The sequence below is a fragment of the Prunus dulcis genome, chromosome 1 (genome assembly GCF_902201215.1).
Source record: "Prunus dulcis chromosome 1, ALMONDv2, whole genome shotgun sequence".
Lineage (NCBI taxonomy): Eukaryota > Viridiplantae > Streptophyta > Magnoliopsida > Rosales > Rosaceae > Prunus > Prunus dulcis.
This window is the reverse complement of record NC_047650.1, coordinates 37970674-37988607: the sequence shown is the minus strand read 5'-3', so window position 1 is coordinate 37988607 and position 17934 is coordinate 37970674. Positions and strand designations below refer to the sequence as shown.

General features: G+C 37.5%; 3 protein-coding genes across 6 annotated transcripts; 1 reads left to right on the top strand and 2 right to left on the bottom strand.

Moving 5' to 3' along the window:
• Nucleotides 1–1568: 1568 nt before the first annotated feature.
• LOC117626156 (biotin--protein ligase 2-like) lies at nt 1569–6563 on the bottom strand. 2 transcript variants are annotated; one of them, XM_034357809.1, is made up of 10 exons: nt 6321–6563; nt 5965–6232; nt 5829–5890; nt 5595–5743; nt 5347–5467; nt 4982–5137; nt 4426–4471; nt 4079–4145; nt 3262–3338; nt 1569–1841 (listed from the first exon to the last, which is right to left on the bottom strand). In XM_034357809.1, the coding sequence occupies exons 1-10, from the start codon at nt 6427–6429 to the stop codon at nt 1799–1801; spliced, it is 1098 nt and encodes a 365-aa protein (XP_034213700.1). In that variant the 5' UTR covers nt 6430–6563; the 3' UTR covers nt 1569–1798. The 2 variants fall into 2 exon arrangements, with proteins under 2 accessions (XP_034213700.1, XP_034213707.1); XM_034357816.1 differs by lacking the exons at nt 4079–4145; nt 4426–4471 and having other exon boundaries at nt 1737–1841; nt 6321–6476.
• On the top strand, nt 6471–11137 carry LOC117626147 (histone-lysine N-methyltransferase ASHR1). Its single transcript, XM_034357797.1, has 14 exons — nt 6471–6799; nt 6901–7046; nt 7141–7275; nt 7359–7413; nt 7503–7621; nt 8062–8150; nt 8229–8310; nt 8758–8862; nt 9010–9100; nt 9209–9328; nt 9461–9567; nt 10178–10247; nt 10734–10797; nt 10870–11137. The coding sequence occupies exons 1-14, from the start codon at nt 6700–6702 to the stop codon at nt 11027–11029; spliced, it is 1443 nt and encodes a 480-aa protein (XP_034213688.1). The 5' UTR covers nt 6471–6699; the 3' UTR covers nt 11030–11137.
• A 382-nt stretch (nt 11138–11519) lies between these two features.
• LOC117616735 (serine/threonine-protein kinase MPS1) lies at nt 11520–17310 on the bottom strand. Of its 3 annotated transcripts, none has more exons than XM_034346132.1 (6): nt 16899–17310; nt 15922–16329; nt 14706–15745; nt 13512–13712; nt 12610–12771; nt 11520–12320 (listed from the first exon to the last, which is right to left on the bottom strand). In XM_034346132.1, exons 1-6 carry the CDS (start codon nt 17074–17076, stop codon nt 11745–11747), a joined length of 2565 nt encoding a protein of 854 aa, XP_034202023.1. In that variant the 5' UTR covers nt 17077–17310; the 3' UTR covers nt 11520–11744. The 3 variants fall into 3 exon arrangements, with proteins under 3 accessions (XP_034202023.1, XP_034202024.1, XP_034202025.1); XM_034346133.1 differs by having other exon boundaries at nt 14706–15676; nt 16899–17309; XM_034346134.1 differs by having other exon boundaries at nt 15922–16352; nt 16899–16960.
• Between the last annotated feature and the right edge of the window lie 624 nt (nt 17311–17934).

Below are 17934 nucleotides of genomic sequence, written 5' to 3'. Positions count from 1 at the left end.
GAAATATTACAAATTTTGAGCACCAAGAGCGTGATTAGTATAACTTTCTGTTCGTTTCTTCCTCTCTAGTCGTCTTTTTCTCTTTTTCTTTTTTGAGGGCATGCTATACTTTTATTATTGTTAAGGATTTTTCTTCTTTTGTCATACTATCATGCCAAGGATTAATAACTAGGAGGGTTCATGTACTCGCTTTTTTCACTCTAATCCATAAAAATCTTATGCTCCAAGTTGATAAATGGATAGATTCTCATGGAATTGAAGGCTTTAATGATTCATCTGAATTGACTCCGAATGATTTTGTCCGAACGAATTTTATCCTTTGCCCTATTTTTCTTCCAATATATAATTTAGATTTAATATTTTGAGAGAGAATTACAAGGAGAAGGCTGAGAATCCAACTATTGTCTTGTGGCACAAATTCAACCTAACACGTATTATATCACGTTGAAGGTGTCTTAAACCTGAAGCTATTAAAAAGAGAAGCTTGGAATTCGGCCACTGCCAAGCACGTCTATCACAATCTTTAGCAACCAGCAGAGACCGACACAGAAACAAATACTTCTTTAGACTGCACCCCATGAGCCCCTACACCAAAACGACACAGTTGTTGTTCTCATGCCACGACCAAATACAAGGTATTAGAATGTGTCCTAGTGTAATGTGAATGCCAACTTTTTCAACTCATGCAAAGACAATCCTATCATTTGGAAATGAGAGACAAAAGCTGCAACTTGATGCGTGGGTTTGGTACATTGGCGGAACCTCATTTGGAAATGAATCTCAAAAAGCTTTCAAATGTGGTCAACGAAATTGTTTCGTGGGTGGACCAGGACTGGATCTAGCTCTCGTTCCGAAATCCAGTCCCATAGAGTCCCACCCTTGATGATGGGATTTGTTTTCTCTTTTATGCGAGAAATTATCCAATTTAATAAGTACAGTACCTCTATTATGAGACATGGCACTAGTCGAAAACGTGACTGGTGATATTTTACGTCGAACGTGACCTTTTGCAGCTTGGAGAAGATGGCTTAACCAGATTCCCAATTGAGACAGTGGTAATGTTGTATGGACCCCCACTAAAGGGTTGTGGCCTCAATTTAGGACATTTTGTTTGGTATAGAAGGCTGTGCATGTGGGAGGGGTGGGTTCCTTTTTCTCTGTCCCTATAACAAAAGACTCAAACTCAGAATGTGGAGAGGGACAGCATGTACCCTACAACAACAGGACGCACCAAAAATGAGCGTTGGCTTCTTTTGGAAGAGAATCTTTATCCTACATGTTTTTCAACCAGTTAACAATGATATAGGCAACCAAAGAGTTCTGTTTGCATCATTATATAATGCCTTACAAACAAGACATTCTGGCCAGTGGGTCATTGTTAGGGCCTTCAGATCTTAGCAAAGCCAACAAAACTAAGCATATTTTTTGAGCACCCATTGGACAAGAAAATATTCTATAATAGTTTTTCCCCCAACCAACCACAAAAAAAGTACTACTTATTCAAACCACCTCAAAGCTGGCAAGGATGACCAGATTTCCTATAAATGATTGATTATTTGGGTTGATCATGACACAAAACACAATCCATTTCTTGTTTGCAAGTATACAAAGTAGAGTGGTTGTAATCCATGACTTCTGATATTATTAAGCAAAGAAGGACAGATCTAAGTTTGATCGAGATCTATACTGAGAACAATAAATAAAAACAAAATAGAAAAAAGTAACTAAAGAGAAAACATTCTCAGCACATGATAGAGCAAGATTGTAGCCACTGATGCATGGTGCCAAGGCATCTTCTTCAGTCAAGCTTTCGTCTGACCAATCCTTTGAAGAAGTCAAAACTATAGAGAAATAGAGACAGTATCATGATTACTTAGGTTAAGAATAGCAGGCTCATGTCCTGACAAACTTCTGAAAATATAACATGTTGGTGTAAAACCACTGCATCAAATTGCCAAAAGTTGTAATGACTTATCTTACAAAGGGAATGCAGGGGATGCTTCGCACTGAAGCTATGCATAGTTGATCGGGAAAAGGGGCAAAATATATAACGGGATGTTCTTAGTGATCCTCTAGCATATTTACTTAGTATTACTTACATACTTATTTATGTATTCTTTTTAACATGTATCAAGTTGAGGAAGAGACAGAAATACAGGCATGTAATGTTTGACAAGAAAGACATGTCAAGATCACCTACCAGTTCTGCCCCAAAGTTATACCCAGGAATGCATGGATACTGATTTATTGCAGAAATAGAAGGCAATGATTAAGAGGCCAGTAAATGAGAAATAAAACCAGGCGTCACTTTTAAGATGGTAAATGCATGCAAGAGTTTTTCACAATGACTGTATTTGGAGAGAAAAGGAGTACAAGAGACATGACCAGAACCCTTATTTCAACTTTGGATGGTAAAACCGAATTTCAAAAAGAACAATGATGCCAAGTTGCGGTCCTTTTGACCAAGCAACCTGACACACGTATTAAAGCAGGGGTGCAATTTTAAATTAACAGATAGAAAAAGGTGATGTTGCAATTTCCATATCCTCACCAATTGATGTCTCAAGTGATCTGCCCAGAATTTAGTTAAGGACACATCTTCAAACAAAAAGATTATATGATACGGGACTAGGACAAAATCAGGACATAAATTTAACTAATAGTCAAATAAATCCAGTAATATGTGAGCAAAACAGTGGAGCTACCTTCAGGTATAATACCAAGAATTATGTACTAGTTCCAATAACTATATTCACTTATTACCAACTTATAAATACTTCCTTTCATATCTAACTTTCAAGAGTTGCGAAAACCACATCAAACCCAAAAAGTTGTGCTTATGATGTCCCAGTAAGGCGTATGAAAAAGTTTGAACCTTATTACCAGGTATCTATCCCATATGACATAAAACATTTAAAGCAGTCTTGACCAAACAGTGTTCGTTTTGGTTGAACATGAAAATCTTGGTGGCTCTAAATTGTGCTATCACATTGGCCCAAAACAAGGAAAAAAAAAAAATTTGTACTAGCATCTTAAATGAATGGAAATTACAGTTCATGTAAACCATATGGCTTGCTTACTAAATGTTCTTCCGGTAGTTTTCACTTTTCCTACTTACAAGTGGAACTATTAAAAACATCCATGGGACTATATTTAAAAAAAAAAAAAGAGACTTGTACAGGTACTGCTTATGTAAGTTACATAATTAATTAAACATCATTATATCATAAAAAAATAATAATATCAATTTAGCAAAGTTACCTATTGCCATCAGGATGAAGTTCACACATCTGGTTGTCATCCCCAATAGCTAACAAATATCCTGATGAGGTCAAACCCTGCAAATTAAACATTTAGATGTTGAAAACCTAGTACCAATATATAGTATTGACAATACAATCATACCTCAAACTGCCTGAGAATTACGTTATAAAATCTACGAGAAGGGAGAATTTCATGATAAAATTTAGGAGGACGTACATATAGACCCCATATGGTACCCTATTTAAAAGGGTATAACCTGTGGTTTACTTGTGACATTTACACTCTGTAGTTTACTAATTTTTCTATTTAATGGATGTTGCTAATAAGCATGCAAATGACTATTTTATCCTTGCCTTATTCCTCTATTCAATGGCTACATGGGGTAAATCACAAATGATATAGGTGGTAACATAGGAAACCATAAGGGGTATAAGAGTGGACAATAAATTACAGGGTTATCCATGTAAAAAGAGTCAACCATAAAAGGTGTAATTGTAGTTTCCCCCTAGTTTATGAATTTTAGGCTTAGATCTTTTCATCTCATTCAAATAAAGGATTCTCACACATTTTTACTGAACACTTTCTTTAACTTCTGTATATCAAGGGAAAGGGACATATCTTTTATGAACACAAGACCCAAAATTTTATCCATAAAGTTAACCCTTAAATTCCTGTCTGAACCAGAAAGGATAAAATAACAGATTTTCTTTGGGTTTATATCATAAGAAAGGGTATAAACTCTTTCATGTACATAGGCATGAATATTCAAACTCTGAGTCAGTAACTCATCTAGCAACTTTCTAGTTTGTCAAACCTGAATAGTGACCACGTTTTCCACAACTTGATTGTCATTCTTTTCTTGCACAATAACCCTCTGTCCGCTGCAGATATCAAAACAAAACTAACTTCAAGAATGGTTTCCATACTTTATGAGAAGAAAATCAAGAGGCCATCATAAAAGGTTGGAAGACGACATCTGTAGGTTGAGTAAAAAATGTTAATGGGTACCAAGTGAGACAAAATTTACAGAATATTTGGTGTTACATTTCACTAGGCTTCTTTGGTTTTTGAAGCTAGACAAGACTACGCCTAAAAATGACTAACTTCAATTCAACCATAAAGATCCATAGTAGAATCTAGATCTACATGACAGTGTGTTACCTGTGTAGCCACGTCTTATAGTATAGCTCCTCAAGAGATTGGAATCCTGCATTAAATGAACCATGCATTACTTTTCATAACACATGCCCTTAATGGATTCACTATCGTGCTTGCTGATCAGAGTAGAATCTTATTACTGAAACAGAGACTCTGGAAACAAGGTCAATTAGAATTTATATTTTTTTGGAGAAAGAAATGATTACATTTACCCTTTCTTTTTCCATATATCTATGCAGGAAACAAATAAAGTTGTTAAAAAGGAGGGCAAAATATAACTGCGATGGTATTGCCAAGGATTCAAATTTTGAGATCACAAGAAATTTCATATAACAAGTTCAAAGATTGTTCATTTATAGGGATTCTAGCTGGAAAAGTTATTCAGATATTTTTTCATGACAGGCATAAAACTTAAAAGAAAAAATAGAAAGCAAGGCACCAACATACATAGTTGAGGCAAAACAGTAAAATTAAGCATTAAAATCAAAATGAAGGAATAGCATAATTGATATATCATATGACATATTTGATGGTTAATTGACATGCGATGATTTTTTACCTTGATTTATAAAAAGCTCATAAAATTTCTCAAATTTGTCAAAGAAGGCGGCAAGAATATCTTCTCTTCTAAACTGGTATGTCGTAACAGACAATTCTCTAAGAAATGTATTCAAGCATGTAGTTGGTTTCTCATTATCAACATTCAAACCTATACCTGCAAGAACAGAAGCAAAAATATCTGTGTCATCATTATCAACATAGAGTTTCTTCTTGACTATCCAATGTTGTCGATGGAGGCATTCATCTAATACTTGAATGGAACAAGGTCTATAGAAAAGTAACAAAGCAGCCAGTAGGTATGTGAAACCATGCTTATTTCCAATCAGATATGCTAATCAGCACCCAGAGGATGAGACTAATTACCAGCAGAGACATTGAACTGCTTTGATTTAAATGTCGAGGTGCATAAAATACCTCCCACTTTGAGGCCATTTAAATAAAGATCATTTGGCCATTTTATTTTAACAGCAACATATGGCAAGCCCTGAAATTCAAAAGATGTATTAACACAAGTGTATCAAAGTTGGGAGACTATAGCATCACCTATTAACTGCAATATGAATTTGACAAGGTTCTTTCTATATCAAACTCGGCAAGAAAAATGCACTCACATTTTTATCACAAACATCCTTTATTGCCTCCGTGACAGCAAGAGACACCACGTATTGTATAAGAGGCACGACTCGGCCATCCTCCATCTGCAAAGTAAAGGAAAAGAGAAGGCAACCCTTGGGAGATTCCCACACATTCTTCGACCGGCCTGGAAAAGATCAAAGAATAAATTGAATCCCAATAACACAATAAACCAGTAAAATCAATGTCAACCACCAATTAGCATTTCAAACCTCGCCCTTTGTACTGAACATCAGCTACACAAACCGCACCGATAGGAAGCTCACAGAAATTCCTGAGAAAAAGCTAAATATCCGTTCACTTCGTTTCAGAAAGGCAAACAAAGCTAAGGGCTTTTATGAGACTTACTGGGAGACGACGTCGTGCGTTGAAGGCAAGCGTGGAGACCAAAGGAGGAACCTTCCGAACCTATTGGTTGAGAGAGAGTTCATAAACGAATCCACCCCAAAAGCGTCTTCCTTGATCGGTTTTGCCGATTCAGAGTGCAGAAGAATTGAAAGCTCAGTGTTGTCAGTGAGCTTCAGAGCGCCACTGTTCTTCAGCGTTTTGGCAGTTTCATTCTCTGCCGATGATTTTCCGCATAACACCAACGGGCAACTTGAATTACCATCCATAGCTGAAATTCGCAAACAGATTGATAAATTCAGAAACGAACTGATTTTACTGGATTTTCTCAGTAACCAAACAGTAGGGACCAAACTAACCTGAAGCAGCAAACGGTAGAGAGAGGCTGCTATTCGTTTTCTTTGTTGATAAAATGACCTTCTTCAGTGCGGAGAAAAACCCTAGTGACCTAGTGAAGGCGTAGGACATTCAACTTGAAAAGACCAGAACTTTCAGTGCGAATTGAAACGTTTCAGCTTCGGAGACGGAAAAGAACGACAAGTCAAGAACACAAGACTTCGTAGCACGCCACGTCCTCCCATGTAGGACCCGCCACCTTAACCCTACAAAACCCCAAAATTAGAACCAAAAAAAGAAAAAAAAAAAAAAAAAAAACTCATTTGCTATACCATCAAAACTTCGCCACCATTGACGTCGTCGTTTGGTGGAGAGTGAGCAAACACAGACAGAACGCCAATCATGGAAGAGTTGCAGAGAGCTCTTGAGGACCGAAGCTTAACCGTGTCGAATGTTCCAGAGAAAGGCCGTTGCCTCTTTACCACCAGAGACTTCTCTCCAGGTCTCCTCTTCACCTCTCTCTCTCTCTCTCTCTCTCTCTCTCTCTCTCTCTCTGTAGCTCTGCTGCTTCAGAACAGCGATAATGGAGGTTTTGAATTGCAGGGGAGGTGATAATAAGCCAAGAGCCGTACGTTTCTGTGCCAAACAACTCCTCAGCGGAATCCAGGTGCGATGCTTGTTTCGAATCAAGTAATCTCAAGAAGTGCTCGGCTTGTCAGGTTGTGTACTACTGCAGTAACTCATGCCAGGTATGCCCTAGGCTTCGGATTGGTAATTAGATTACATTCATGGAGTTCTTGTGTTTCCTCATTCGTTGAAGTCTTGGGTTTTTGTATTATGCAGAAGTCTGAATGGAAGCTGCATCGTCTAGAATGTGAAGCTCTCTCGAAGCTTCACAAGGAGAGAAGAATGGCTGTCACGCCTTCTATTCGTCTCATGATCAAACTCTACCTTCGCACAAAATTGCAAACTGAGAAGGTAAAGATTTTCTTATTTACACAGAAAGATTCAATTTTTAATTTTGGGTATAAAACATTAACGTTATTAGATTTTTCCTTCAGGTCATTCCTGCTTCTGCTATGGACAACTACAAGTTGGTGGAGGCGTTAGTTGCTCGTATCCTTTTTGGCTTTTTCCAATTTAGCTTTCCTTCTTGTTGTAGCTGTTTACTTTTTATTAATTCCTTTTTGTTTCTTTTAATAAAGATATGTCGGAGATTGATGAGAAGCAATTGGTGCTGTATGCTCAGATGGCGAACCTTGTCAGCTTGATACTTCAGTGGCCCGGTATCAATATAAAAGAGATTGCAGAAAACTTTTCCAAGGTGTGATTTTATAAACAGTTTTTCGGTTCTGTTTTTCTCAATTATTACTGTTTTATTAATAAAAGTGACTGAATTTGCACCATGTAATGCAAGTGAAGCTTCACTATCATGTTAGTGTTGTGGTAATTCTGGTGAACCCAATAACAAATGTTAGGCAGTAAAACCGTTGTGTTGGAGGTACTTCAGGCATTTATGCATAGCACAATGAGATGCTTAAGTAATATTGTCAGTTTGGCATGTACCCAACTCAATCAATGCGATCATCTGGTGTCTAACTAAGTTCTTACAAATTTGTAATGATATATTACAGTGCTATTGTCTGCATGACTTCTTTCGATCCTTTATTGTACGGACTCAAACGTTGTGTATCTTAATAAGAATGCAGTTTAAATTTTTTTAGTGGAATCTTTGGGAATTTTGATTCTCTGCGATCCATGCAGCTTGCATGCAATGCTCACACAATTTGTGACAGTGAATTGAGACCCCTGGGCACAGGATTGTATCCTGTCATTTCCATTGTTAACCACAGGTAACTATGTTAGTGGATAAAAGTATTTTCAGTATCACCCTCTTGCTATTTGTTTGCTAAATGGTTCTGGTTCTGTAGCTGCTTGCCCAATTCTGTTTTGTTATTTGAGGGAAGGTCAGCAGTCGTACATGCTGTGCAACATATACCCAAAGGTGCTGAGGTAGTATATGCTTCTTTAACTTGCTGGCCATTGATATCCAATTAAGAATAAGAGATTACATCAAGGGTTTATCTGTTGAATATCCAGAAATGTATGATTATAGGGGAGATAATTAATAAGTTTAAATTGCTTGACAAATAGACACTAAAGGAATGAGCTGCATGTCCCTTGGTTATTCTATAAAGTGCTTCATTAATAATCGAGAAGATTTATTCTGCAATGACATTTTTTATAATCTCTTAAATGCATTCACAGAAATCAACCCTATCTTGTGAATTATTTATGATCCTTTTTCTCTTGTGAATAATTTTAGTGTCTCATATGCTGTCCAGACGTTATCTGACTTTCTTTAATGTGAAGTAAAGTTACTTAGTATCATGTTATTGCACGAATTTTGACAAGAAGTGAAATCTAAAGGCTTCTCTGTTTGACAAATTCATTTTCAAGGTGTTGATAAGTTACATAGAAACTGCTGGAAGCACTCTGACTCGACAAAAGGCACTAAAAGAACAATACCTTTTTACTTGCACATGTCCCCGCTGCAGTAAAGTGGTACTTATGACTTTTACTTTTTATTTTTTATTTCTTTTAAAGAATGTGACGTTGTGAGTCATGTAGCATTTTTAATTATTTTTTATACTGGAATATGTAGAACCTTATCCTATTTAAACTAAAAATGAAGTTGATTTTGTATTGAAGGGCAAGTACAATGATATCCAAGAAAGTGCAGTTCTGGAAGGCTACCGATGCAAGGATAATGGATGCATTGGCTTTTTACTTCGTGAGTCTGGTATGTAATTACCTGTATTCAAGTCAGGGAGGTGAAACAAAATAGAAAATAAGATGAGTTAGGTAGCTAAAGCAACTATATTTCATTGTTTGCGATTTGGATGAGCAGATGGCAATGGATTCATATGCCAGCAATGTGGACTTGTTAGGAGCAAAGAAGAGATAAAGCAGATAGCAAGTGAACTAAAATCATTGTCAGACAAGGCTCCTATATCTACACCTTCTCACAGTATCCTTATTTCTTTGTGCTAAGAATTACTCGTCTTTTTGGGCAATCTGATGTTATGATTACTTATAATATTTTTGTGGGTTTTATATATTCAAATTTCATCACCATGATTTGATCCTTGACTAAGTTTAGATTACCAGGAATCTATATCTGTGTATAAGGCAATTGAGACACTGCAGAGGAAACTATATCATCCTTTTTCAATCTCTTTGATGCAAACTCGGGAGAAGCTTTTAAAGGTAACTCATTTGTTTATTTATTTTTTGTTCTTTTCCTATTATACTAATGAAAGTAGCGATGAAGTCGAACTCATTTGTAATATATAGACACACACACATACATATGTATGTATCAAATGGTTCTGGAAAAAGTTTGTTAAAGTTTCTGTTTTATTTTATATTTGATGCAAAAACAGATCTCGTTTGGCTCCTTCAGGTACAAATGAAATGGTTTTACTTAATTGAAATTGTACCAATTAGGATAAGTGAATTACTAAAGTTAGGAAGGTACGATGTGGGGTTTGGCCTCAATGAATTGAAGTATGATAAGTTTGGTATTGTTTTACTTTCTAGTGAAATGAATATCATGTTCTGTTTGCGGAGCATTGGAAATGGTTTCTTATTGTCTATGTAAATTTTTTTGGCAATTGTCATTAGCCTATTCGTTATATTATTAACACTAAAAGTACTTTTAGATCAATGATTTTGGGCACTCAGTAAAGTAGTAGTAAATTGTGGTTGTTCTAATTTCATGAGAACGTCAAACACTGTAAGGTAACGTGCAGTGACTTTAATTCCTTATGTTCACTTAAATTATGCATTTAATTTGTTGAAATCATATGGTGTTCAGATTTTGATGGAGCTGGAAGACTGGAGTGAAGCTCTAGCATATTGCAGACTGACCATTCCAGTGTATCAAAGTATGTCTTGTTTCTTCTTTTTCATTTCTTTTTTTCTATTCGTAAGAATCTCTTGTTTCTTTTTTATTCCACATTTGAGATATTTAATTCCTTTACTTTTTTTCCCTAACTTTTAACTGTTCAAGTTGGTGTCTTCCAGTTAGAAGTTGTTTTTCATTTTAGTTCAAAGATCAAATTACTTTTGTTCTCGTTGCTCAATCAATGGGTCTCTAAGTACAACCGAATAAACTGAGTTTTGGTAAAAGAAATGGAAACTAAGGTGTTAGGATACTGTGGATTGGAGTAAATTGAGGCCAGTGCGTGCTCCACATGTGAGATTAAATCTCCATCTTACAAGGCGCTTCCATTCAATTTTAAACTTTACTTTGGCATGCACACTGCATTTACCTCGTAACCAATTATGAGAAAGTATATTGAAAATTATCGATGCACATCTGTTTACTATATTGCCGCTAACGTCCCGAATTTCACTCTGTTTCACTACAGGAGTATATCCAGGTTGTCATCCTTTGCTTGGTTTGCAATATTATACCTGTGGAAAGCTCGAATGGTTAGTATTTTTGGTCAAATCGTCATAGGAGTTTTCTGTTGAATCTTTAAACAAGTTGATTTGTTGTTACAGGTTACAAGGAGACACAGAGAATGCTGTCAAATCTCTGATCAAGGCGGTAGATATACTGCGGATTACTCATGGGACAAGCACACCTTTCATGAAGGACCTGTTCATGAGGTTGGAGGAAGCACGCGCCGAAGCTTCTTATAAATTTTCGTCAGAAGAATAGAAAAGTCTGATTCTTGTTAACAAGCTTACTTGTTTTGGGATTTTTTGTTGTACATTTCTGCTATTACTTCGTATATCCAATCAATCAATCTTTATTTATGCATTATTATCAAAGGGGATACCAAATTTATTGAACATGGAACCAAACTTCCATTTACTCCTTGCATTTCTTAACCCAACAGCTAAACATCCATTGAAATATGATAACAATTACACGTGTGATAATATCATTGGTGGTAAGGATGAGTAATTGCCATATTCTGACAGTACCAACATTTCATTCTTTATGTCTGGCCTTACTATTAACCTTATTCTTCTATGACAAAGCAAGTAATTGCCATATTTTGTTGCCACCCCAGTTGGTTTTTAAAAGCTTGGCACGAGACACCAAATTTCAGTAATTTAAGTTAAATATATTTTCTGCATAAAAAATAATTACATACATTATCCATGCATTCTGCTTAATAAAGGACAAGGAATGGATAAGGAACTACACGCCAATCACTCTGAGCAGATTTTCTATTATATTTAACAAAACAAAATAACACAGCGGGAATATTACATATCATTACAAGGAGATGGAAGAGAGTGATGGTAACCGAGCATGATTTCCCTATGAGCCGAAATCAGCTGACAAAAGTGGATACCACCTGACATCTGAGTTTCACAAAAATGGGGGCTGAAATTGTGATAAAAAATGCTTGGACCTTCACCTATTATCCCTCTGAATTTGATATTAAATGTTCCTGGAGCTGAAAGCAAAGCCTTGACATTTGGGAGAGCAATTTACAATGTTGGTCTCGCGATGTTATTAACTGAGACCCTATTGAGGGGACAGGGTCCTTAAGCAGTTGCTGGATTTGACAACATAGCTTGGAAGCTTCAGAGTCATTGTCACAAGTTTGGGCAATAAGTTGAAGCAGTTTACAGTTTTCGTCATGAGGCAAAGATGGCTGGTTTGGAACCGGGGGAACAATGAAAGGGTGTTGAAGCAGCTGAGGAATCCGCCACCTTTCATTGCGGTCCCATGCAAGGCATTTTTTCATAAGATCCAGAAGCCAGGGGTTAGAGACTGGTGCATATGTGATTTCATGGTTGGGATCTGTTATAACTTTGAACTTGGCCCAGAAGGTCTTGTAGTCTGCAAATGGGGTCCTCCCGTATACCATCTGATAAAGGATGCAACCAAGAGACCAGATGTCTGACGGCCGACCACACTTGATAGTGTTTCCATCTGCATCACTCTCGTTGCACATGAATGCTTCTGGAGACATGTAGCTAAGTGTACCCACCTGAAAGAGTAGAAACAGAAGAACTAATCAAAAGTACACATAATGCATATCCGGTAACCTCCAACATACTAAGGAGCCATATCATGTACAATAGAGCATGGTGCATATGGCATGCCAGTACAATTTACCATTATGAAAAAAGTGAGAAACTATATTTTTAGATGCTGCAAACATATGTTTTCTCAAAAGGGCAGCAAGCAAAATGGGATGTGCATTCTACTTAACTGGTATTTCCAGATAATAACAGATCGTAGTTCCAGAAAAAGAGGGAGGCCTAAGTGATAATCACCTGAGAATCCCTTTGGATGTTGGTTGTATCACTCATTATCGCTTTGGCAATCCCAAAATCAATTAGCTTTAGGGAGCCTTTGACAAGAAGGAAATTAGCTGGCTTCAAGTCAGAGTGCACAATTCGTTCCTCGTGTATAGTGTTAACCGCCAGAAGAATTTGCTGCCATATTTTTCCACAAGATTGGTTCAGCTTTTTCATACTTAGAATAATCACAAAAATTAATCTATTCCACAATAATAATTAACAAGTGCATGCACACAATTATGCCAGACTTTTGGAAAGTCTCACCAGCATAATGCTAGAAATGGTAGCCGCAAAAGCAGTAACCAAATTAGAAAAGCGTATGATTCATACAAGTTTAGAGAACTAACAAGTGGTAGAAACCAATGTTTTAAAGGATCTTTGGATGTTTAATGGAAACTGGATCTGCCCACAATCGGTTTAATAGCATTCTTGGTTAGGAATTTTAGTATGCAGCCAACACCACAATCACCACACTACTGAAAATGAGGTCAACTTGATATCATGACTTCGTGTTTCCTAAGTTGACTACATGTTAGGAACATAGTCAAGTATGGACATATATGGCTTGGGGAAAATAACCACTATATACAGGCAACGTGTCAGATTCTATGTAACCACTATATATATATATATATATATAAATTATAATAATAATAATAATTAACTAGGTGCGGCAATATCTATATGGGTCATATCAATAAAGAACCTAATAGAATCCCCCAAAACAATATCACCAAACAAACAAGACGAGCAAATACCTAATACCATTAGACGAAAAGTGAACCTTCAGGCAATCATCCTTTTGAGTACCAAAACAAACACAAAGCACTGCAAAGAAATTAACAACAAAATATCAAGGTGTGTAGCTCAAAAACCTGCCAGTAGAATCGTAGCCAGTTCTCATCTATGGTCTTTTTAGAGACGTCCATTTCCTTCCACTGCTGGGACAGCATGTGAGCTAAATCAATTTCGCCATATTCAAGCACCATGTATATGTACCCGTCATCCTTGACTCTGCCATCTTTATTACTCATGGAGCCACTCAAGACTTCACGGAGCAAAGCCTTATCTGTCACCTAATAACAATAACAAGTATAGGAATTATATATCTTAATTAACAACCTGCAATCATCCAACTTTCAGACATTAGAAAATCCACATGCAATAAAGATTGAGTCATTGGGCAGAAGCGCTCGCCAACTTTGTTCGATAGGATTTGTTGTGTATCTTTTGTATGAAAACAACTCTGCCTCCTCAACCTGTGTCCATGGTACATAGGTATACTTTCTAGCATAAATCTAGCATCTTCTGTGTGAACTTCATGCTAATTATTATATGATACCGAAGTTTACAATTAACAGGAATATTTAAATGAGGAAATATACTTGTTACATACAGGATTTCCAACTGTCAGTGCATAAACTCTCTCTTGGGTTCCTAACTGTCAATTACATACGCGGTACATCCGAAAATGGTCATCAATATCACATGTAATATACAAGACCTTTCTCCAAGAAGAATTTATGGTGCAAAATTCATTGGATTAGATGAAAAAGAGCAGATTCCTAATCATTTTTACCGTTATTTTCTTTGAAGCTACTTTCTTTAGCTTGATCAGAGAACCAAATCAGACACCTAGCTAACTTAGCCAAATCTAGAGTCACCTCAATCTCCTTCCGAGTCTGTTCATTTTAATCAAGCCACTTTATTGACCACAATTTTGGCAATCTGATGCTCCGCTAAGCATTTGTCACTCTTAAGAACCAGTAAGTTGGCCGAGTTAGATGACTTAATTGGCTACATTGAGGTATCCTGTGAAACATTCCCTTGAAAACCCATTATTTGGACTTTATAATGATCTTGGCCATCTTGAGATCAAGAGTCTACAACCGACACTCTAATTTGATGGTTGATTTCAACCTGACTTCATTTTCATCTTAGGTCCTCGTCTCTGTCGCAGCATACAAAAATTTGAATTGCATAGTTTTACCCAGACATAATATGGCAATGCTGTAAATGAAATTATCTGCATGTTATAATATGAACGATTTTAGGTTGAAAGTGAGTACCTCGTAGTCTATAAGCTGTATGATATGGTTTTTTCCTTTCAGTCTATCCAAATACTCAATTTCCTGACAAAAGCCAAAAGCAGTAGCGTAATCACGTCCTTTGAGCTTGATTTTCTTAAGTGCATAGATTGTACAGTCTGATGATATGACTTTGTGAACCTCACTGCTCCCTCCGCTACCTATTTTTCCGAGCCTTTGATAGAGCTTCCCATTAACTTTAAAAAACAAGTCAGGATCATAATTCCTTTTACGAGGGGCTGATGCACCTTTACCACTTGCAGCCTTTTGTTGTTTTTCTGATTTAGAAGACTCTAACTTCATATCAGTACACGAATTTTGGGGTAAAGGAGCCTGAGATTGTGGATTGGTAGCATCACCCGTAAACCCTTTCCCTTCAATTGACTTAGCATCAAGAAGAGAAGGATTTTCCATAATCTTAGTTTCCTTCAGCATGCAGCCTTTTTGCTCCTTAGAAAGGTCATATTCCTTAACTTGCATTTGGGTATCAATTGCAGCGGTAGAAGTTTGGACTGCAACAGCTATATGGTCAGTTGACATTCCACTGCTGTCCTTTAAAGAAGCATTTGAGGGCTTTATCATTTTCCCTTGAGTTACTGGTTGAGGATTTATATTAAAATCCCCCGAAGGTTCTACTGCCACATGAGAATCACTATGCAAATGAGTACAATAAGTTGTCGAGCTAAGCATGGGTGCTGAAGTAGCATGGACAGACGTTGTCGTAGCACATGATGGCCCAACAACTGAGGATTGAGTCACAGGCTGGCTTAAGAAGTTCTTGAATTGATGCAACTGATCATGAATGGCGGTTGTTCTCTTTGCCAATGAAGAAGAAATCCCACCATCAGACTTCAAACTGATATCAGATTCTGTGTTCTGAATATTCTGATGCTTTGAGTCATGATTGATAACAGCTGAAGCCTCTGCTTGACTGCTGGAAACCCATTCCATTTCTGTCAATGCAAGTGAACGCGTATGAGATGATAAGTACTCCAATCCAGTGGCCATATCATCATCGGCCCCTGCATGTTAAGAGAGAAGGAAAACATATTCGGGGCATAGAAAGAACCTCAAAATAGTATTCTGTACACAGCATTAGCAATAATTCATAAAATTTTGCAATGTCACAAAGAGGCCTAAGAAGCACCAAAGCACAGCAATAAAACCCAGCAGATTTTAAAAAGTAAGGAAATATTACCCAGGGGAGTGGCAATGCTTCCCTTTGAAAATTGGACTTTTTTTTTACCATCGATCAGTTGAGACTCGAAATTCACGGGACACATCTGATTATTGTCTTTACCACCAGGTTTGATTTGATCTATCCGCCCATCAAATGGGTTTAAGTGTTCATCAAAGGTTTGGGTGCTAGCGCCTGAACTGGAAAATGGTGTAATACATGCATCTTCTTGAGTTTCCTTGACAACAGTGGGCATGTTGTTTGGCTGCACAGTCGAATCCTTTGCAGCATTACCCTCACTCATTGAAGCTACTTCTCTCGACTTCTTGGTGTCAATCAGAGGGGCCACACTTGAAGCGGAACTTTTGGATGCGCCTCGCTGGGGGACCACCATACGCCGCGGTTTTATGCTATTTGACTGCATTACTCCTGAATGTTCCTCGAAATGAGCACTTAAAGAATTAAGGGTGCGTTCACTCATCACATTCAAAGAACTAATGAAGTAATTCTAAAAAATTTATCCTATCTTAATCATATAAATGAGCACTTGATGCAAATGGGCTGCCGGCTTTTTCAGTATAATCACTGAGCATTTAAGGGTCAGTAGTACCAAAGCTAATCAGTTTTACTTCTAAAGACATATGCTTTACTATAAAAGTTTTATCCAAAATTTCGAACTCTAATCTATTTCAAAACCCAGAGCATAGTTCAGTGATGCCCCGCCCACAATCTATAAGCTAAACTGTAATAGGGCAGCTCGTACTTAAACAACTAGATAAACCAAAAGCTCAAACTTTGCATTTATCAGAAAAATGTAAAGGCACAAGTATTACAAATTCAAGAAGAAGCCTTGAATTTGTAGAAGGTACACTCACTGTAGAACCCTAACGAGAAAACCCCCAAATTTGAATTCTCAATTTCACCCCAAAAGTAAAACAACTACACAAAGAAAACCCTAGTTACTACATTAACTTTGAGAGACGGGGGGAGAGAGGTACCGAGAGGGCGGTGGCGCTTGAAGGCGGCTTGAACATTGCGGAGTAAGTGCGGCGAAGAGGAGGAGGAGAACGAGGAAGAGAATGACGAAGACGAAGACGATGTGGAATCCAGGTTGGTCGGACGGATCAAATTCCTCGCCCCAGCGGGTCGGACTGGAAGGTTAGCCTCCCCGTCCATGGATGGATCTCACAGGCATTTCTATGGGGGCAGGAGGGAAAAATGGGAAATTTCCAAAGAAGGAGGAATGGCGGGAAGATATTCAACTGGGGATTTGGTATTTAGGGTTTAACAGAGGGATTTTGATATCCATGAGGAGGAGTGAGAGAGAGGACCTGAAACCACACAGCACAGACACAGAGCGAGAGAGAAGCACTGGGAATTTGAAACGCTCCCTCTTGGCGCTCTTGCTTGCTTTCCCATGAGCTTTTTCTTGGGCCGATATTCATTGGACATGAAATTATGGTTTACCTAAAAACCCAAGTTAGCCCAAGCATCCCCGATCCGTAAACCAAATGAGTGAAGAAGACAACCCAATTGGGCTACCTATGGCCCATTGCCAATATGTTTGGGCCAGCTCATTTAGTCCTCATAAATGAGAGTGGTGATATTTGGACGCCGCCATATTGACATGGGTTCCACAAAGGTTAGGCCCACATGAGGGGAGTTGCTCTCACATTTTTTGGTTTGTTTTGTTTTTTAAGAAAGCGATATTCTAAATTAAGGTAGGAAGAGGAGGATCAAATTCATGTGCAAGGGGACAAGCACACTGCTTTGGCCAACTGATATAACCCACGTATGCTTTCTCTGACCTCTATTAGAAAGGTCAATGTGGTAAAAATAACATTGTTCTATAAGTAACATAACTGCTCACATGATGTCTTTTCTTAAGCGACCGAGGGACAAACTTATTACAACTCCAATGGTTGATAACTTATATCACTCGTGCCTGTATAAGCAGAAAAAAAAAAACCCCAAAAACCCATATGATTAGGAAAAATTGTGATGATCTTTAGCGGTGTTGAGTCATAAAATCGC

Excerpts from the sequence above, each read along its gene's own strand:
- LOC117626156 (XM_034357809.1), bottom strand. The coding sequence starts at position 6,429 with ATGTCCTACGCCTTCACTAGGTCACTAGGGTTTTTCTCCGCACTGAAG. Across the intron at positions 5,744-5,828 it reads TGTTCAGTACAAAGGGCGAG|GCCGGTCGAAGAATGTGTGG; the intron begins GTTTGAAATGCT and ends GATCTTTTCCAG. Across the intron at positions 4,472-4,981 it reads TGAGCTTTTTATAAATCAAG|GATTCCAATCTCTTGAGGAG; the intron begins GTAAAAAATCAT and ends CATTTAATGCAG.
- LOC117626147 (XM_034357797.1), top strand. The coding sequence starts at position 6,700 with ATGGAAGAGTTGCAGAGAGCTCTTGAGGACCGAAGCTTAACCGTGTCG. Across the intron at positions 10,248-10,733 it reads GACCATTCCAGTGTATCAAA|GAGTATATCCAGGTTGTCAT; the intron begins GTATGTCTTGTT and ends GTTTCACTACAG. Across the intron at positions 10,798-10,869 it reads ACCTGTGGAAAGCTCGAATG|GTTACAAGGAGACACAGAGA; the intron begins GTTAGTATTTTT and ends TTGTTGTTACAG.
- LOC117616735 (XM_034346132.1), bottom strand. The coding sequence starts at position 17,076 with ATGGACGGGGAGGCTAACCTTCCAGTCCGACCCGCTGGGGCGAGGAAT. Across the intron at positions 16,330-16,898 it reads CAAGCGCCACCGCCCTCTCG|GAGTAATGCAGTCAAATAGC; the intron begins GTACCTCTCTCC and ends AGGAACATTCAG. Across the intron at positions 15,746-15,921 it reads AAGCATTGCCACTCCCCTGG|GGGCCGATGATGATATGGCC; the intron begins GTAATATTTCCT and ends CTTAACATGCAG.